Raw genomic sequence first — 17,938 nt, forward strand, 5'->3', positions numbered from 1 at the left:
GGGCGCGGGGGGCGCCGCGGGCCGGGCGCGACGCGTCGCGACATCCGCGCTGAGCGGCCGGGCCGGGGGAGCCGCCGCCGCCGCCGGGGCCCGGTGCCGAGGATGGACCAGTCGGTCGCCATCCAGGAGAGCCTGGCGGAGGGGGCGACCTGCCGCATCGTATCCTTTGCCTCGGCCTCCGCCCGCCCAGCCCGGCGCGGGGAAGGCCGGCTCCGCGCCCCCCCCGCCCCTCCCGGCCGCCCCGCCGGGCCCCCCGCTGCCCTCTGCCCGCTCTTCCTTGACGCTCGGCCGCAGGCGGTGCCGGCCGTCCTGGCCGCCGGGGAGCGCCTGGAGAGCCGGCTGCTGGGCCTGGTGGAGCGCGGCGGGCAGCACGCGTAGGTGCCCGGGGCTGGGCGGGCAGGGCCCGGCCGGAGCGGCTCCGCGGAGGAGCCCGGAGCTCCGCGGGGCTCTCCCGGCCTTGGGAGCTCCCTCCTCTCCGCCAGGCCGGGGCGGCGATCCGAGGGCGCTGCGGGTGCTCAGCGAGACGAGCCCTGGAGGGCTTGTCTGGGGCGTTTCGCCAGTGACATAAATACATCCTTATTTAAATGGCGGGTGGGCGTGGGGTGGAGGAGTTGCTCTGGGGACCCCGCGAGGCTGCGACAGCAGGCGCTGCTGGACGGGACGGGGTCTGGCCGTACCTCAGAGACGCCAGAATCGAGGAGGCATTGCCTCCGTGTCTGCTCCGTGCTTGCAGGATCTACGTGTACACTCACCGGCGGATGGCCATAACAGCTGAGGATGTCTGGCTGGAGAAGGTTATCCCGATCACAGAAGGGTTTGCAGTGGAAGAAGGTACTAACACACTTTGGTGGCTTAGTGGCCACCCCAAAAGAAGGGGGCGAAGGGCTTTGGAGCCCCTATTTTGTGGTTCTACTTGCAAAAATTTGGGATGTATTCAGCCTTCACATTTTTCCTTCAATTTGTAATCCCGAGTGATGCTTGTGCATCACATGGCATAGCTGGAAGGGCCCCGCTAGACTAATTGCTGTGCAGTCTGGAGCACCCTGTGTCCTGCCAGGCACTGGGCACGGCCTCCTACCCCAGCAGGTGGTTCTGCCTGTCTCTGTACAAGGAGGAGTTGGGGTTTGAGAAACCGAACGAGCTTGCTAACCTCAAAGCATCAGTGCGGTCTGCAAAGATGTTACTTAGCTTTGTAACTGAACTTTGTTTTGCTTTTGCAGTTGTACTTGACGGTGACCTTCATGTCATCGGTGAGTTCTGTTGTTGCTTTAGTGCCTGTGTTGCAGGTGTTCCTGGGCCCTGCACTGGCTGCGCTCGGGGAGGCAGGAGTGGGTCTCTGGGGATGGGATTTGCTGACCGGGGGGATCCAGCCTAGCTGCTGCATGCCATGATTCAGCTTGTGCCAAAGAGAATTGCCACCTCAGTTCAACTGAAGGAACGATTTTTCCAAATGCTCTTAAACTGCTACTGGAAGAAAGTCATTGCCACTGAATGAACAGAATAAAAGTTATTATAAATGCTCATTTTTATATTTTTAAATGGCATACTCATGTAAAATGTGGAAAAGGACCATGATAAGGAGGCATGGGGAGACTTGTTGCTGAAGCCTGCATGCATGCATGTGCTGGCTGCTGCAGAGTGGAGAAGATGCTCAGTTTCGGAAGGCTTGTCAGCCCTAACCATAAGAGCTGTTCTTCTCCCCATGTGTTTAGGCTCTGACGTGACTATCCAGATAAGGTCAGAAGACGAGCGACTCACGCTGCGGTTGCCTTTTGGCTCCCACACGCGCACGTTCCTGCAGGAGGTCAGCAGGTGCCGCCCAGGTACGAGCCGTACGTGCCGGATGCGACCCGTGGGGTTGGTGGCGGAGGTCTGGGCAGCCTCGGCTGGCGTGTGGCGTTCGTGCATTTCTTCTCGGTGTGGAGGAGCAGCATCGGCCTCTGCTGCTGGACCTGCACCGAGCTGTAATGATTTGCACGGGTGAGGATTCTCCATCGCCCGACAGCTCAGCAGAGGCGTTCAGCGCTTGGGCTGAGCCTGCTGCCGGTGCGGCCCAGGGGCCGGAGCGAGGTTGGTTTTGGGCCAGCGCTGTGACAGACCAGGCAGGGCTCCCGAGGTGGCCGCTCGCTCCGCGTCCGCTCGCCCTCTTCTCCCGGCGTTCGCAGCCGCCTCCCAGGCGGGCGCACCCGTTTTTCACGGGTGGGGCCGGTGCTGCCCGATCGGGGCACGGCGTGGGGGCTGGTTTGTGTCCCTCCCCACGGCCCCCGGTGTGGGCGGGCGGAGGGGCCCCGCGGAGCTCTGGGCTGCGGGGGCGGGCCGGGGCGGGCCGCGGCCGGGGCAGGGCGGGCGGTGGCGCCGAGCTGCGGCGATGTCCGGGGACGGGCGGCCACGCCGAGGTGAGCGCGGGGTTGCGACGGGAGTGGGGGGCAGTGGGGGGTGTGGAAGGAAAGGAGCTGCGGTGTCCGGCGTCCGTCTGTCCAGGGGCCGCCCATCGAGGGGCCACGCCCGCGGCTGTGGGGAGGGGAGGCCGGCGGGGACCGGGGCTGACCGACCGACCGACCGACCGACTGCCCGCCCGCCCGGGACTCCCGGCGCTCCGCGGCGCGGCCGGCCGTGGCCAGCCCCCAGGCTCGGCTCCCCGCTGCCTCCGGCGGCCCCCGGCCCGCGGGGAAGCCGCCGGCAGCGGGAGCGAAGCAAACCGCGCGGGTACCGGGGGCGCAGCGCCCCGTCCAGAACCCAGCAGCCTCCCAGCATCCCGGACGCTGCCTGCGGGGATCGGCAAGGTTTCTGGTGCCGCTCCTGCCGCCCTGCTTGCCGCCCTGCTTGCTGCCGCTGGGCTCTGCTGGGTCGCTGGCGCTCCCTGGGTGGGTGCTTGCTGCACATGCCGGGTCCCCGCCGCTCCCGGTGCCGGTTGCCGTTTCCCTCTTTGCAAAGCGCATGTGTGAGAAGATGCAGAGCTAAAGCAATTCCTGGAAGTCAGTGTGGGATTCGAAATCTGAATTACGCCGTTTCTCGTTTACCCACCTGTTTTTAGACTGGGCTCGGCTTACTCGTGAAGGCACAGGTTGGTACTGCTGGCATTCCCTCTCTGTATTTCCTTGTTTATTGGTAGGGTATTAAAGAAAAAACAAAAGAGAAGGGATGAACTTTATAATTCAGGCAGCCGCGCAGCGCAGGTTGAGCCAAGGCAGGGATCTGGGGACGTTCCCTCAGGTGTGGCGTTTCAACTTCTGGCTTAGAACTGGCTGGGAGAGACCTGAGTGTGTCTGTGTGCTTAGGAGGAAAAGCGTGCTGGACGAAACACAACCCTGCTCCTTTGTTGGTGTGTTTCCTTGTATCTGGAGCACAGCAATGCTCTTTGGCCGGTAAGCTCCTTGGGAGGTAGCACTCCTATCAAGTCATGCCTCTGAGCTTTCACAAAGTTGCCTTTTCAAGGCTTCATTGTGTTTTTCTTGAGTCAGAGGAGTCTAGGGTTTCCTTCCCACACCACCCCCCCTCCCCACCCCTTGTATTAACAGAAGGTGCTCTCTGCCATCAGTTGGGGTCTTCTGGAACATAAGCGGGTATAGAACGAGGAGGTTTTGTCTGCCCTTTTCCAGGAGTAACTCATTCTGTCCTTAAGTGAGCATGCGTACTGAGTTAGCAGCTTTCATATGCAAACCAAGGCACATTTAAATACAGTGAAATGCTGCTGTTTACTAGTAGAGTGATACTAGTTCATTATATCTTCTGTGAATTAAAGCTGGCTAATGAATGAGAGCATCTATAAAAGGATTAAATGTGCTTTACCTGGTACGGTTTATGTTCACAATTTCAGTTAAAACCCCTACCCGAAATCCTATCCGTGTGCATGCATGTGCAGTCACAGCCACAGCTGCAGTGTTGCTTCATCTGAACAGTGAAAAGAAGAAACGTACTTCCCTGCAGCCTGGAGTAGCGTGGTCCTGCATGGACTGTTGCTTACACTTTCATTAAGGAAGGAGTGGACTGGCAAAGATTGATTATTACTAATGGCAAGACTAATTTAATTCTCCTTTTTGAGCATGAAGCATGGATCCTACTTCATCCAGAAGATATGATACATTTTCCTGCTGTAGAACAGTGCTATAATGCCACTGCATGTTTTTAACAGTAATGTCTTTATTACTGCTTAAATCTCTTAACTGCAAATCCTGTCTGATTCAGGCTGTACACATGCTGCTATTCTGTGACCTCTGCACATAGCTCTTTATTTCTGGGCCCAGTTCAATTATTAAACAAGGTCATTATCTTGCTAAAATATTCCACTTCAGATTGCTAACGTATAGATCCCTCTGGCTAGAGCACTCTGTGTCCAGATATAAATTCATCTGAAGGAAGCAGCCATTTTCCAGGGCTAATCTCTTTCTTAGGAGAATCCTACCTAAAACTGATTTCCACTAACAAGGTTAGAATACAGAAGTGCGATGTATGTCTGTGATCTTCGGAACACGTAGCAGCTGTGTCAGCAGCGCCGAGCAGGCACGCCAGTCTTGCCATTCTGGCACTAACACCTTCTGCGTGCTGGCAAGTGGCATCATCCCGTATGGGTAATAAAGCCTGAACTTCTGCTCCCTTCCTGATACAGAGGTTAAAGTTCAAGTTGGTTCATGTCGCTGTCAAGATATGTTGCCTGGTCTTTATCAGGAGGACTCGCAGAGGGTCAAGCAGCACTGGTTAATTACTTAATGCCCATGGGGAAAATTTACGTCTCTGTCCCGGCTCCCCGAGGCCACGCTCGCGGCGCATCTCTGAACCTTGTACGCTCCTGTTCAGTTCTACGTGACTTCGGCTGTGTGATCTGTAATGAGGTTTGAGTCACATGCTCTTCTGCAGCCAACCTCTGATAAATCCTCTTACACAGTCTTTATTCTCAGAGGGCTCTTGAGCAGAAGAGCTTTTCCAAGCTGAGAACATGGCCACTTCTTGACAGCTTGTTTTATTCTGAGGGCTTAGGTAACGTACTTCAAGTTCTGCTTCTGGTTAGTGCTCTTCTCCTGGAAACGTGCTGTGAGAGCAATAGCATTTTGATTGTTCTGGATTGTGCATACTGAAAGAGAAGCTCAGCTGAATGCCTAGAACCTTATAGTCTTAAGAACAATTTCTATATCATCATTAGATTTGTGTGCTAAGTAGCATCATCTTGAGATTGCTGTTTGTGCATCTTAAACGTGGCAACCCCCATGTGGAATCCGCTTTTTTAACTGTTATTTTGCCACTTGTAGGAGCAGAATGTTGTAACTGAAGCAAAATGCTGAAAGACTGGTCAGATTTTGCTAACGAAGCGTGGTGTGTTCAGTGTCACACCTGTATTTAGTTATGTTTGCATGGCAGCTGCCCTGTTGTTTTTTTAGGAACACACAGTTTGCATTGAGGCGCTTGTTTCTGCTGGGGTATGGTGGGTTCATGTGGTGGCTCTGTACTGCACTGCCTCCCGGGAGGAGACACTTGTGCTTTGCTCTGTATTTGCAGATGGGTAGAAACACTTCAAATGGTGGTGTGGGGGCTTTTTTGGGATCCAACTTCCCCTCCCCCCTTTTTTCTTCCTTCCTTTGACCTTCCTGTCTTGCTTCAGAAAGGAAAAAACCTGTTATTAACATAAATTTTTTGGATTCCCAGGATAAACTCCTGGATTTTGTGCTGCTAAGTCCTGGTTTGGCTTAGCTGTAAGGAGAGGCAACGGCTAAATCTGTCAGACAACCGAAAGAGAGACTGCAGGGCACTTTGTTTCACCACACAAATCTAAATTATATTCTGCTCACAGATTTTTGCCAGTGTTTGTAGAAGTGTGTTGATAAATTAAAGAACACGTTGTGTTTAAAGTTTTTAATTTTTTGTTTTGGTGTTTTTTTTTCCCCCAGAAATGGTTGGCTCTGAAGGCGTCAAACAGAATGGAAAAAAGCTTGCAGTTAGTCAGAACCAGAGCCACCACAGCCCCAATAAAAGTGCTCCCAGGTATGGTATCTGTCTCGCTTCATTTATAGGTTTGGTGAAGCGGTTGAAGGGAGGCTTGTGCACGTCAGCTCTTTGTGGAAGGTCTGCTGAGGAGTAAAAGTGGTGGCAATGTTTCTTTGCTGATTTAGCTGTACCTTCCCTCCACAGAGGATCTCTGTATAGAGACAGTAAATATATGTAGCACCGAAGTTCTGGGTACTTCTGGGTGATTGTGTATGGATGGAATGAATGGCAGTGGGCAGATTGTTGATGCTTTGATGTCTAGAGGAAGAAAAAGAAGGTGCAGAGAGCTTTCTGCCTGGACTTCCTGGTTTTCAGCTGGAAGGCGAGCGGGGAAGTTGGTGTCTCTGGTGCCAGCATGTGAGGTGTGTGCACACACCAGCGCTCAAGCAATCTTGTGGCTGCATTATCTAGTTCCATCTGCCAGCAACCGTGTTGGTTGCCGTCCTCAGAGGCAGTGGGATCTAGAGCAGAAATTGGCAACTTTTTGAGAAGAGAATCTGCAGATTCTAGCTGGGAGAGAAGAAAGTTCAGCATAAGCATGCTGTCAAAACTTTAGTGGGAATTTCAGCACAGCCTCTCAGAGAGAGTCCTGCTAGCCCCCTATTTGGGCATATTTTTGCTGTTTAGTGGGGCAGGACCTGCTAGCGTTGTTTATTTTTAATTCAGAGAGCTTTGGCTTAGGGCCAATGTGTCTCATAGATAATGCTCTTAAAATTACAGTTTAATTTTCCAGTTCCCAGGACTTTGCAGACCCTGCTGCATATCCTTCAAAGTCTGCGTGCTGTCCTTGGCACCGGTGCACAGGTTGTTGACCTTAAATTTATACCATCCACTTGCTTGTGGGAACTCCCAAGCTGTGGCATTATTACTGTTGCAAAAGGAGTTTGCAGAGCCACGAGAAACTAAAAACCACCTCTACCTCCACCCACTTTGTGCTGCCTCCTTTCTAGGCAGAGCTGGGAGTTTTCCATCAGGTGGATTTTTAAACAAGCAGTTTTTTGAGGTCAGAAGGGCTGAGTAGAGGCAGCGGGAGATGAGATTTGCATCTCCTTGCTCCAGTAAGCGGGAAAGGTGTACAGGTTTTGCATCAGCATCGAGGCGCGAGTAGGCCTGCTCTGAATCAGCAGGCTGCACCAGGCTGGCGAGAGACATTTGTTATTTCAGTCAGTTAAACTTGTTTTATCTAGAGATCTGAACTGTTCGAAGAAATGCCCATTTTAGTCTCGTTTGTGTATCCCAAACATTGATTATCTTTAGTGAAACGGATAAGTGCGAATCAAGTCCTCGGTGGCAGAAATAAGCTGTTTGGGGTGTGTGTATATCCTGGGTTTCATCATGCAGTTTTGCTTTCGTTTGCAGGCAAAACAAACTCAAACCTGAAGTGACAACTGAAATGGTGCGGTCCTCCAGCATAATGGTTTCAAACAAGGCTTCAATCTTATCAGAACCAAAGTTTGGACTAAGAGATACTATTGTTAAGTCTCAGCTTGCACAAATGGAGGATTCCTACACACACATCCAGCGCTTCAGGTAATGATCGTTCCTGAGAAGAACTTACTGTTGCAGGGAGTTAGTTAGCATGAGCTGTCAAAATAACTCATGTTCGCTATTTTGTCTAGTATCTCGGCAAATAGGAAATTTTGTAGAAAAGTACGATCCATGCTTTCCAGAACAGCTTTCTTTCCTCTCTTAGGCGTTAGTGGAGAAGAATTTCATTTAAGTCTCTGTCAAGGCTTGCCTCCTGGTTCTTGTTGAGAAAATGGCCTTTTTTAAATGACTTACTGCTGTGCTTGTTTCAGACTATGTCTGGAAATGCATCACTTCTGTGCACCTCTGGCCTTCTCTCTCACTGCTTCTGTTAATACTTAACCATGTAGTTGTGCCAATAAACTCGTAAGAGCTTGGGGGAAATACATAATTAGGCCTTCCCCGTGACTGAAATTCTTTTATGCATGTTGTTCTCATTCTATGAATTTATCCTTTCAAACTGCTACTGCACAGCTCTAGTCATCTTTTTTTTTAATATTATCTATGTAAAAATATGTATCCTTCTGAAAAACACGTCTGTAAAGGTGCTACTGTAATTAAATCATTTTAGGGATTTAAACTTTGTCACATTTCCCTAATTCTCTACTGGAAACATGTTTCTTCTAAATAGCTACATGTAACATTAAGTGCATGGGTTAATAAGAGTGGTATTTCCATCAGCTCTGGGATTTATTTAACTTCGTTGCAGATTTTTTGTTGGGACGTACAATGTGAACGGTCAGTCACCCAGAGAAAGCCTCCAGCCTTGGCTGAGATGTGACGCTGAGCCTCCAGACATTTACTGCGTGGGGTGAGTGTCTGGCCCACCCTCCCAAACCTTGACTGCGGGTGGCTTGCTTGTGGATCTGTAGCATGGAGGCGTTCAGCGAAGATGCTACAGCTGAGGAATGTTTGCGCTGCCTTATTCCATCGCACAGCTTTAGAGCCTGAAAGGGCTGTAATTCTGGTAGTGTTTGGACTCCCTGGCGCTGCAGTGTCACAAAATCTTTAATGCCATTCAGTATAATACTAATAGTAATTTAGATTTCCATTTACCATACCTCTAAAATCAGCATAACTGAGTTTTCAGTTATAAATTTAGTGAGTATAAATTGATTTTAGTACTTTCCCAGCGGAAAGGGCTGGAGAGTTATGACCGAGTACATGCATCCATGGGTTCCTTCCTCTAACACAGTTTCCAGGAGCTTGATCTGAGTAAAGAAGCCTTCTTTTTCAATGACACGCCGAAGGAAGAAGAATGGTTTAAAGCTGTAACTGATAGCCTTCACCCAGATGCCAAATACGCAAAGGTAAATGTGGCTTTTGCAATGTTTGAGTGTGGAATCATTTCCACTTGGGCCTCTTTTCCCTTTGCTTTTTCTTGTTCTCAACTGCCGTGTCTTCCAGAGGCTCATTGTCTGCAGGCTTTTGCTCAGAAGGTGGAGTAGGTAGTGTTGCTGTGCAGGGTGCTGAGGCAGGGGGCAGGACAGGAGACCAGAGCCAGGCACCCACGCATGAAGGAAGCTCCTGCTATCCTGGGGGAAGAGAATAGGAAGTATCTTAGATTCTTCCATGGCTGTCTCCACAGTGCATGGTGGAATAAGTTGTGAAGGTATCTTGGTAGGAACATGCTTGGCTCCGGCTCCTTACGTCTGCTTGGTCTTTTGTCACTGTTGTGGAAGGGAAGCTCTTTGCATGGGCTGTGCCTGTGCGGTAGGTTTTGCTTTGGGCTTCGGCTTGGTTTACTGAGGTGCTGCTCTCTGGCTCCGTCCTGTGCTGAGCTGCTGGAGTGCCTGTATACTGTGAGCCCAGCTGGTCTGTCAGACGAGCCTGGAACTCTCTTTTTCTTCATCTGTATTTTGGTGACCCGTGTTCTGGATGGGGGGGGCGATGTGCCTTCTCTCATTGAACCTCTCCCATTCTAGTATATAATGGAACAGGATCTGTTTTTCAGGTGAAACTTGTGCGACTCGTGGGAATCATGCTTCTGTTGTATGTGAAAGCAGACCTTGCTTTGAACATCTCCGAGGTGGAAATTGAGACTGTGGGAACTGGAATCATGGGGAGGATGGTAAGAACGGCAACTGTGCATGACAAGGGGTGAGATTTAGAAGAGCCCTGGAGAGCCACTCTCCTCAGATGTAGTTGTTATTCCTCCAGCTAAGGGATGCAGTGCCTTTAGAAGCACATAGTCCTGCCCCTGTGCCAGCTCAGGGCACTGCTAGGGGGAATTGCTGTGTGCTGGCAAAGGCTCGAAGATCTTGAGGGAGAATCTTTTCTGAAGTCTTTTTTTCTGATTGCATGTGCTGGGCAGTGTGGGGCCTTGCTCTCATGTGACTTCGATCCTGGCTGTGATTTTGCCCAAAGCAAATAACACAAGGAAACATGAGTACTAGAAACATGTCTATCCAGATTAGTTTTCCTGAGGAGGACTTCCTGGCCACTTGCCATTCCACACTGTTGGAATTAAGTCTGTGCCCTTTGAATGTAGTTTCTCTGAACATTGCAGCTATAACTCGTCAAAGGTATTTTTGACCAGCTAAGCCATGTGCTTCCTCCTCTATTTACAATTTTTTTAATGGTTTGTGTTGAAAGTTCCAGGTGTCTGGGTGTTTTGTTTTTTTTTTTTTTTGCTAAACTGGTGCCAGGACTTGCTGAAATAACTGACCAACTCTCTTACTGATTTTAATTTCCTTCTGTATTAGCTAATTCCTGAATTACAAACTGAGTTCCATGTCCTTGATTGCTGTGTTCTGTTGCTGTGCGCAACCCTCACATGAGTCACTGGCTTGAATTCATGAAGCAGTTATCACTAATTGGTGTTTTCAGCCTTTTCCTTCCTCTGGAATTAAATGGTCTGCATCAATGTCTTCTGGCTTGTCTACTGCTAGTAGCTCATTTGTGGATTCATCTGCTGTGTAGAAGCTTCTGATCAACATTTTTATCTTTATCTTTCAGGGTAACAAAGGTGGTGTTGCCATAAGGTTTAAATTCCATAACACTAGCGTGTGCGTTGTGAATTCTCACCTTGCAGCTCACATGGAGGAGTATGAGCGGCGGAACCAGGACTTCAAAGACATCTGCTCTCGGATGCAGTTCTGCCAGTCGGATCCAAATTTGCCCCCTCTCACTATTGGCAAACACGAGTACGCTTGCCCTCTGACTGTGTGAATCACTGCACGTGGCAAGGAAGAACCTTATGAGCGCACTGGGGTGTGACGTTCTCTCAGCAGGGGTGTGAGAAGGGGTGCCCAGTGATCTAATCGTCAGCCTGGAAGGGCCAGAAATGCTTGACTGTATCTGTGGTTTTGAGAGTGGTCGCCTATACAGTTCTGACAAGTCACTTGCCGCCTTGTGCTCTTCCAGGCCTTGTTTTATTTTAAAGCATGAAGTGGGAACAGGGCAATAATATGCACCGATTTCCCCAGGGGTTGTGGGATTTAGTCAGCATGGAATATTAAAAGCACCAGTTACTAAGAGGTAGTGACAAACATGCAGATCAGGAACTAAAACCAGCAAAGGTAGAAAATGTAGCTTGTCTTTCAGATTTTCACTCCTACTTGTTCTCTGTGATGGAGAGGCAGACACAGCACCCACCTGATCGTGCTGAGATTAGGAGAGCTCATGCTTGCATCAGGTGGTTCCAGGCACTGCTGCGGAGCTGTGCTTCCAGCTCACGGCCAGCTTCTGTTTTGGACGTCTTTAGGCCTCCGTGCAGACTTCTGGTGTACATTCTCTTTCAGTGTGATCTTATGGTTGGGTGACCTCAACTATCGGCTGGAGGAACTGGATGTGGCAAAAGTGAAGCAGCTTGTAGATGAGAAAGCGTTTCTAGAGCTTTGCCAGTATGACCAGGTACTGATGTCTCACCTGCCTGCAGGTGGTGCTGAGGGTGCTAGTTAGAAACTGCACACATACTCCTTAGCCTTCTCCGTGCTGAATGTCTCCTTCTAGCTCTTACGGGAATTGTGCTTGAGCTTTTTTTTTTTAATTTTTTCTTTAATAGCTAAAGAGGCAAATGAATGCAAATGCAGTCTTTGAAGGCTTTACAGAGGGAGAGATTTCTTTCCAACCAACATACAAATATGATGCTGGCTGTGACGACTGGGACACGAGGTAGGGTGATTACCTCATAGGTGATGCTACCAATGGCTGACGTTATCACTGGAGGAAGTAAAAATAAAGCCAAAGAATTGCAGATCTAATGGCTATAAATAGGAATAGTTCTGACATTATTGCTGTTCCTCTCCCTTGGCTCCAAAATCCATCTCCAGTTTACATCTATGTTGCTTTTCTTCCACTGCCGTTTGTCAGATATTCCTAGTCTTTTTCCCAGGAATAATCCATTGGGTTTCCACTTAGAGGTGTACAAAATTAAGGAATCAGTTAGCTTCATTCTTTTTATTTGGTTTGGGTTTTTTTTCCCAAGCAAAATTTTTAGGATCTTTTATTTGCTGATACCTGCTATACCTACTGAGGTCAGGCCAGCTGGGGTTTGAAATGGTGCATTTGTGCTCTCTGTAGCTGAGTGCCTTCTCCAGAAGACTGCGAGAGCCATCGTTCCTGTAATGCGCCGCACAGAGCAGCTGACCTGTTCTTGGTAAACTGGGAACATTGACTTCAAGTGTGAGAATGAACTCTGTGCAGCAGTCAGTGGGGAAAAAAATTAAAATACCAACTTTAAACATAGAGCCCGAGTTCTTACTTTTTTTGTGGCTCTTACGGTCAAAAGGATCTGAGTATCGCTTTGTATGTTAATTGTATCAAAAGAACAAAAGAAATAATTGCATCTTTGAAGACTTAGAAAGTGAAGTGTGATATAGAGATACTTAATAGTACTATCAAACTTTTTATAACCACTCAGAGAACTTGTGGAAAATAGAGCTTTGATAGAGGACTAGCTCCAGGCTGTGGCCAGAAGAGAGTCTCTGGGAGAGCAGTATTCTGCCTTGCATCGTTACTCCACCCGAACTGTGCCTGCAAATGTAATTGTTACCTCTGTTTTAGTGAGAAGTGTCGTGTTCCAGCGTGGTGTGATCGGATACTCTGGAAAGGGCAGAACATTGCTCAGCTGAGCTATCGCAGCCATATGGCTCTGAAGATCAGTGATCATAAGCCAGTTAGCTCTGTGTTTGATATTGGGGTAAGTGCCTCACTGCTGAAGGAAATGACTCTGCTGGCCGCCTCCTCTGCGTGGGGAGAGGGGGAAGGGGGAGGGAGGTTCTCCTGCTGATTTGGTGTCCACAGAGAACAAAGGCTTAAAAGGTGAGCTAGATAAGATACCGAGATAGGATTGTTGTTCGTAGTAAGCTAGGGCTGTGTTAAGTGATACAGTGATACTTCAGTTAGGCGGAATAATGCATGAATACCTGTAGGTATTTTTCCAGAAGTGTTCTTATGCCTTTTTTCTTATTTTCGTAATAATTTTCACAGAAATTTGCAGGGCAGGAATGCTACATCACTGACAACGCAGTAGTGTGTTGTCATTGCACTTTTTTTTTTTTTCCCCCTTAAAAAAAGTCGATCCAGTACTGCACCCGTCTAGCTGATGGGTGTCTCCTGGTAGTGATGGCCAGGTCCTTTACTGCTGGATCCTGAGGAGAGCATTAGTGCTCCAGCTGGCTCTGTCCATTACATGCTAGTGTGCTGCTAAAATCATACCGCTTCACGCTTGCAGCTGTGTTACAGCTCTCCTGCGGAGGCGCAGTAAACGCCAGTTGGTGCAGTGTGTGTCGTTTTCAGGTGAAGGTTGTGAATGAGGAGCTCTATCGAAAAGCCTTTGAGGAAATAGTGCGCTCGCTGGATAAGCTGGAGAATGCCAACATTCCCTCTGTGACCCTCTCCCAGAGAGAGGTAGGGTGTGTTCATGTGCTGTGACTTGCTGGAGAAACCGGGCAGCCCTAGATCCCAGAAGCGTATTCCAGACGGAGAAGATGGGTTCTAGACCCCAGGGTCTGGTGCCAAAGTAGCAGAATATTTTGCCTTCCAACTGTTGTCTGTTTACGAGCCCTAGGAATACTTGTTTCTGCTTAGATGTGGGTAAATTCCATTCGCAGTTCCAGGCTGAAATGCTGGGTGTGTTACTCCCTGAGGTGGGGGGAGAGAGGGTGAAAGGGTAGCTTGTGGCCCTTGCTCTGCCTTGTTCTTTGAAACATAAAATGTAAAATCTGAAGGATATAAAGAAGGTCACAAAACCAGCATTTGCTTTGTGTATTGGGGGACTAAAAAAGATAAGCAAATGAGACATTTGAGGCTACAGCTATATTGTTCTCAAGTTTCATTGAGGTTATATGAGGGGAGTGTTTGTTTTAAAAGGCCCACTGATGCAAACGACTTTAGCATATGGAGTAAGCAAATGCAATCCTTAGTAATCCTGGAGGAGATGACCTGTGGGAGCAAGAGGGTTAATCTGGGTATCTTGCTGCTTAATGATTAAACTACAGGGCAGAAGTTGCTGCTGGTGCTTGGCAAGGTGGAATTGGCTGATGATGTTGACTGACATTTGTTTCTAGTTCCATTTTGAGGATGTTAAATACATGCAGCTGCAGGTAGAGAAGTTTACAATCCGCAATGGACAAGTGCCCTGCCAGTTTGAATTTATCAGCAAACCAGATGAGGAAACCTACTGCAAGGAGTGGCTGACTGCTAATCCCAGTAAGGGCTTTCTGCTGTCAGGTGAGCAACTCGTTCATCTTACGTTAGTGAGCTAATATTGTCACCTCCTGGCTTAGTTCTCTCTTCTATATTGAGAATGCTATGCCGATTTGCAGGCTGATTGGTTTAATACCTTTTTTAAACTGAGTGTGGGTTTTTTAATCATCTTCCCGCAGATGCTGAGATCACAGTTGAGTTGGAGGTGTTTGTTAATAAGTCAACAGCTACACACTTAAACTCTGGAGAGGAGAAACTTGAAGATATCTTGGTCTTGCATCTTAACAGGGGGAAGGACTACTTTCTGTCTGTAACAGGAAACTACTTGCCAAGTTGCTTTGGATCTCCCATTCATACGCTGTGTTACATGAGGGAACCGATACAGGACATGTCACCAGAATCCATTCGGAAACTTGTGAGTTATAGACAAGATTCCCTGCTGAGCCCACAGGAACCATTAACACTAGATGTTAAGTCCCGTTTATTGTTAGAGAGCCTTCTTCCACTTCCCCGGTCCGTAGTCTGAGAATGCTGATACAGCTTGTGCTTTCCAGCGCACCGTCTTTGCACCCTGCATTAGTTCCGCATGTGGCTGAACCAACCCATTTCTTATAGAGAGCACTGAAAGTAAGATCCCATTTGCTCTGCCTGCACATTTTAAAAATGTGTGCAACTTCTAAACGTAGAACTTCTCCCTGGAGCCCTTGGCTTTCTCTGCATTGAATAGAGGGGAGTGTGTGTATGTGTGAGGCATGGTGTAGTGTTTCCATAGAGCTGAGTGAACTTGAAGCATGTTTATGGGAGCAGGTTGTTTCTTCTGTCTGGACTTCTGATATAGGTGTGCCTGTTGTACTAGTCGTGTGTGAAGGCTGGTGAGTGAAGCTGCACAGTTTCTTAACAAGTCTTACTTCTCATGTAGAAGCTCTGTGAAGCATTTTTGCAGAGATGAATAAGACCTTGGCTAGCTACCTTTTTATTTCTTTTTTCCCCCTTCCACGCTCCCCACACCTCCCTCTCTCAGACCCTGATGCCGCTGGAGCTAAGCGATGATGCTGTTCAAGGTGAAAAGCCTATAGACATTCCCAAAGAGCTGTGGATGATGGTGGATCACCTATACCGCAATGCATCCCAGCAGGTCAGCAGTGTTTGTACTGGAAACACAAAATAATTTGTTAGGTTTAGTTTTGAAGATGCTGGTAATAGTAATTATTGCTAACGTGGATGTTTGGCCAATGGTAGAGAGAGATAAAAGACATCTGTGGTAAGTGATCCTGGTGCCCCGGTTTGCACGGTTTCGTGATGGTGACCTTGTCTGTGTGGCGTGCATCAGCAGCTGTCTGCATTGCTCCCTCCTGCAGTGCCACAGCCTGACTGGGACTGCTTGTGGTGGGATTTGTGCTGACAAGTACCAGTTTGGAGAGATTTTTCCTGCCAGATTATAATGACATCGCTCTGTTTACCCAAATAACTTTCATTTTCCTCGAGACTGACTAATGGTTGTCTTTGCAGGAGGACCTGTTTCAGCAGCCAGGCCTTAGATCAGAATTTGAGCAAATCCGAGACTGTTTGGACAAAGGAATGCATGATACCCTCTGTATCCTTTTAGACTGATGTCCAGTAAGGCTTACTATGCCTTAGTGATCAGAGCTGAAAAAGATCTTAACAGTCTTCTGTGCTCCACCATGGTTTTTAAACTACCATCTCTCATCTTGGGGTAACCGAGATCTGCAGTCCTCGCTATTCCGTGTAATCAGCACAAATGCCTCTGCCAAGTCCTTGCAATCTTGAAGAATGGTTGTTGCTGAGTTACGTAGTGTCCAACTGCCAGCAGAAACAGCTTGCTATGTGGAGTCAAGTGATTTAGCTCAAAGCTGTGAACAATAGGAGGAGTTCTTGGAGACCTAAGCAAAGATGAATGTTTCAGCAGAAACATGACCAAAATAGATCATGCTGTGCTTGCCTCTTCCTTAACTGTCTTTGGATCAGTTGGCAGCAACCACTCGGTTGCAGAAGCCCTGCTGCTCTTCCTGGAAAGCCTGCCGGAGCCTGTCATCTGCTACAGGTTGTACAACAGCTGTTTGGAGTGTGCCAGCAACTACCCGCTGAGCAGCCAGGTATCGCTGGCTTCGCTGTGAGAATCTTTCTGTAATTCCAGAGGGAGGGGAGGCAAACTGGCTTTTGCTCTCAGAAACTTAATCATCTCGTAATAGAAAGGATCTAGAACTGGTGCTTCTTGGTTATTAAGAGCTGTTAGTATTTGCCGACAGGGTGATGTTGGTAGTAGATAAAGCTGCTAAGCCATTGCCATGTATTCAGTGTAAATGTTGGTTCTTTTCCCCCTCCTCAGATCATCTCTAACCTGCCACGGTGCCATAAAAATGTCTTCGAATATCTAATGGAATTTCTGCGACAACTACTGAAAAATTCAGGGAAAAACCATTTGGATGTGAATATTCTTGGTAAGGCGAGCAAAATAACCATTCTGTTCGGAGAGGCTTTGCAGTTTGTGCAACAACATATGTCTGTATAGTGAGTGCAGTCATGGCCTCTGCTGTTTTGAAGCGTTTACTAATAAGCAAATAGTCCATAGAAAAAGAGTAATTGGAGTAGCCTGAAAAAAGCTGTGAGGTGACTCAGATGCGTGGGTCATCAGCTTTATATTACCCCATTCTGAAGCCAGGCACTCTCTCACTGTGACTGATCGGGGTGGGTGGAATTACTGTGGACACCCTGCTGCTGATGGGCTCTTACGGTGTGTCTGTGTGCCTTTTTTTTTTCTTCTTAATGCAGCTAGTATATTTGGTGGCTTGTTACTTCGACCTCCTCCTGGACATCCTACACCTGATATAACTGAGAAGAGGAAAGCTCAGCAATTTATCCATCAGTTCCTCCTGAGAGAAGACAACTTACCAGGCAGCTAATCAGATTTTTAAATATCAAGTTACTGTAAAAAAATTTTTTGTACAGTATATTGGCTCTTTTAAAATATCACAGTATTTTATACAATCTGTTGCTTTTGAAGGTGCAGATGAGGCAGTTTGAATCAGGTGTCACTGTTTAAGCTGTAGAGCATATCAGAGTTCTAAATAAGCTGTATGTAGACAAGCAAAAATATAAAAGCTGATATTTACAATATATTTTATTTAACTTGTATGAAGACTCAGAATTTTTAAGTCCTTGTTATTTAAATAAAAAGATCTCGGTGCATTTTTCCAGCCTCTCTGCCCATTTTTGATGTTGGCTGGTTTAGGCTCTTGGTTTGTTGACAGTGATTTAAGTCACGTTGCAAAAGACCTGGAGCAACCCCCGCTGCGGTTTAAGGGTGCCGTGCCTCGGTCAGGAGCATGGATGAGGGAACTGGAATCGTTCTGTGGTCTTGTGCTCCCCCCACCCCGCACAGCTCTGTGAGACTGGCGAGGCGGACTGGTACTCCGAGGGAGGTAAGGGACGGGTCTGCAAGAAACTGGGTTTATTCCGAAAGCGGGCGCAGGCTCATGTGTGCAGTGGCTCTGTGTTTGGGCGCTTAATTCCAAAGAGGTATTTGGCAGTTTTGTGTCTTGATGGAGAGACTTCAAGTGCTGAAGGTGTGTGTTTGTCTGTTGGTGGGTGCTGAGGTCTGGGAGCGGCTGCTGCCTGACCCATGCGGGGGGTACAAAAGGGGTATCGAGGAGAAGTCAGCCTGGCTCTGCTTTCAACTTGTCTCAATTATGGAAGAAATGGCGGGTTTTTTTCTATCGTGTGACTGTATGTCCATGCTATAAACCCCTTATAACACTGGCTGTGG

The 17,938-nt window shown here is 48.3% G+C and overlaps 1 protein-coding gene across 7 annotated transcripts; it reads left to right on the forward strand.

Annotated features, from left to right (window-relative positions):
- Positions 1-17,361, forward strand: INPP5B (inositol polyphosphate-5-phosphatase B). Of its 7 annotated transcripts, XM_064471633.1 has the most exons (22): positions 1-159; positions 295-374; positions 734-831; positions 1,221-1,250; positions 1,713-1,823; positions 5,880-5,973; positions 7,336-7,506; positions 8,213-8,314; positions 8,699-8,813; positions 9,458-9,574; positions 10,462-10,649; positions 11,247-11,358; positions 11,510-11,619; positions 12,511-12,646; positions 13,246-13,356; positions 14,016-14,178; positions 14,334-14,569; positions 15,176-15,289; positions 15,664-15,748; positions 16,141-16,268; positions 16,502-16,613; positions 16,945-17,361. In XM_064471633.1, the coding sequence occupies exons 1-22, from the start codon at positions 103-105 to the stop codon at positions 17,073-17,075; spliced, it is 2,601 nt and encodes an 866-aa protein (XP_064327703.1). In that variant the 5' UTR covers positions 1-102; the 3' UTR covers positions 17,076-17,361. The 7 variants fall into 7 exon arrangements, with proteins under 7 accessions (XP_064327703.1, XP_064327702.1, XP_064327701.1 ...); XM_064471632.1 differs by having other exon boundaries at positions 1-374; positions 14,046-14,178; XM_064471631.1 differs by having other exon boundaries at positions 2-374.
- The last annotated feature ends 577 nt before the right edge of the window (positions 17,362-17,938 follow it).

The sequence above is a fragment of the Phalacrocorax carbo genome, chromosome 22 (assembly GCF_963921805.1).
Source record: "Phalacrocorax carbo chromosome 22, bPhaCar2.1, whole genome shotgun sequence".
In the NCBI taxonomy this organism is placed as follows: Eukaryota; Metazoa; Chordata; class Aves; order Suliformes; family Phalacrocoracidae; genus Phalacrocorax; species Phalacrocorax carbo.

Excerpts from the sequence above, each read along its gene's own strand:
- INPP5B (XM_064471631.1), top strand. The coding sequence starts at position 103 with ATGGACCAGTCGGTCGCCATCCAGGAGAGCCTGGCGGAGGGGGCGACC. Across the intron at positions 1,824-5,879 it reads GGTCAGCAGGTGCCGCCCAG|AAATGGTTGGCTCTGAAGGC; the intron begins GTACGAGCCGTA and ends TTTTTCCCCCAG. Across the intron at positions 5,974-7,335 it reads CCCAATAAAAGTGCTCCCAG|GCAAAACAAACTCAAACCTG; the intron begins GTATGGTATCTG and ends TTTCGTTTGCAG.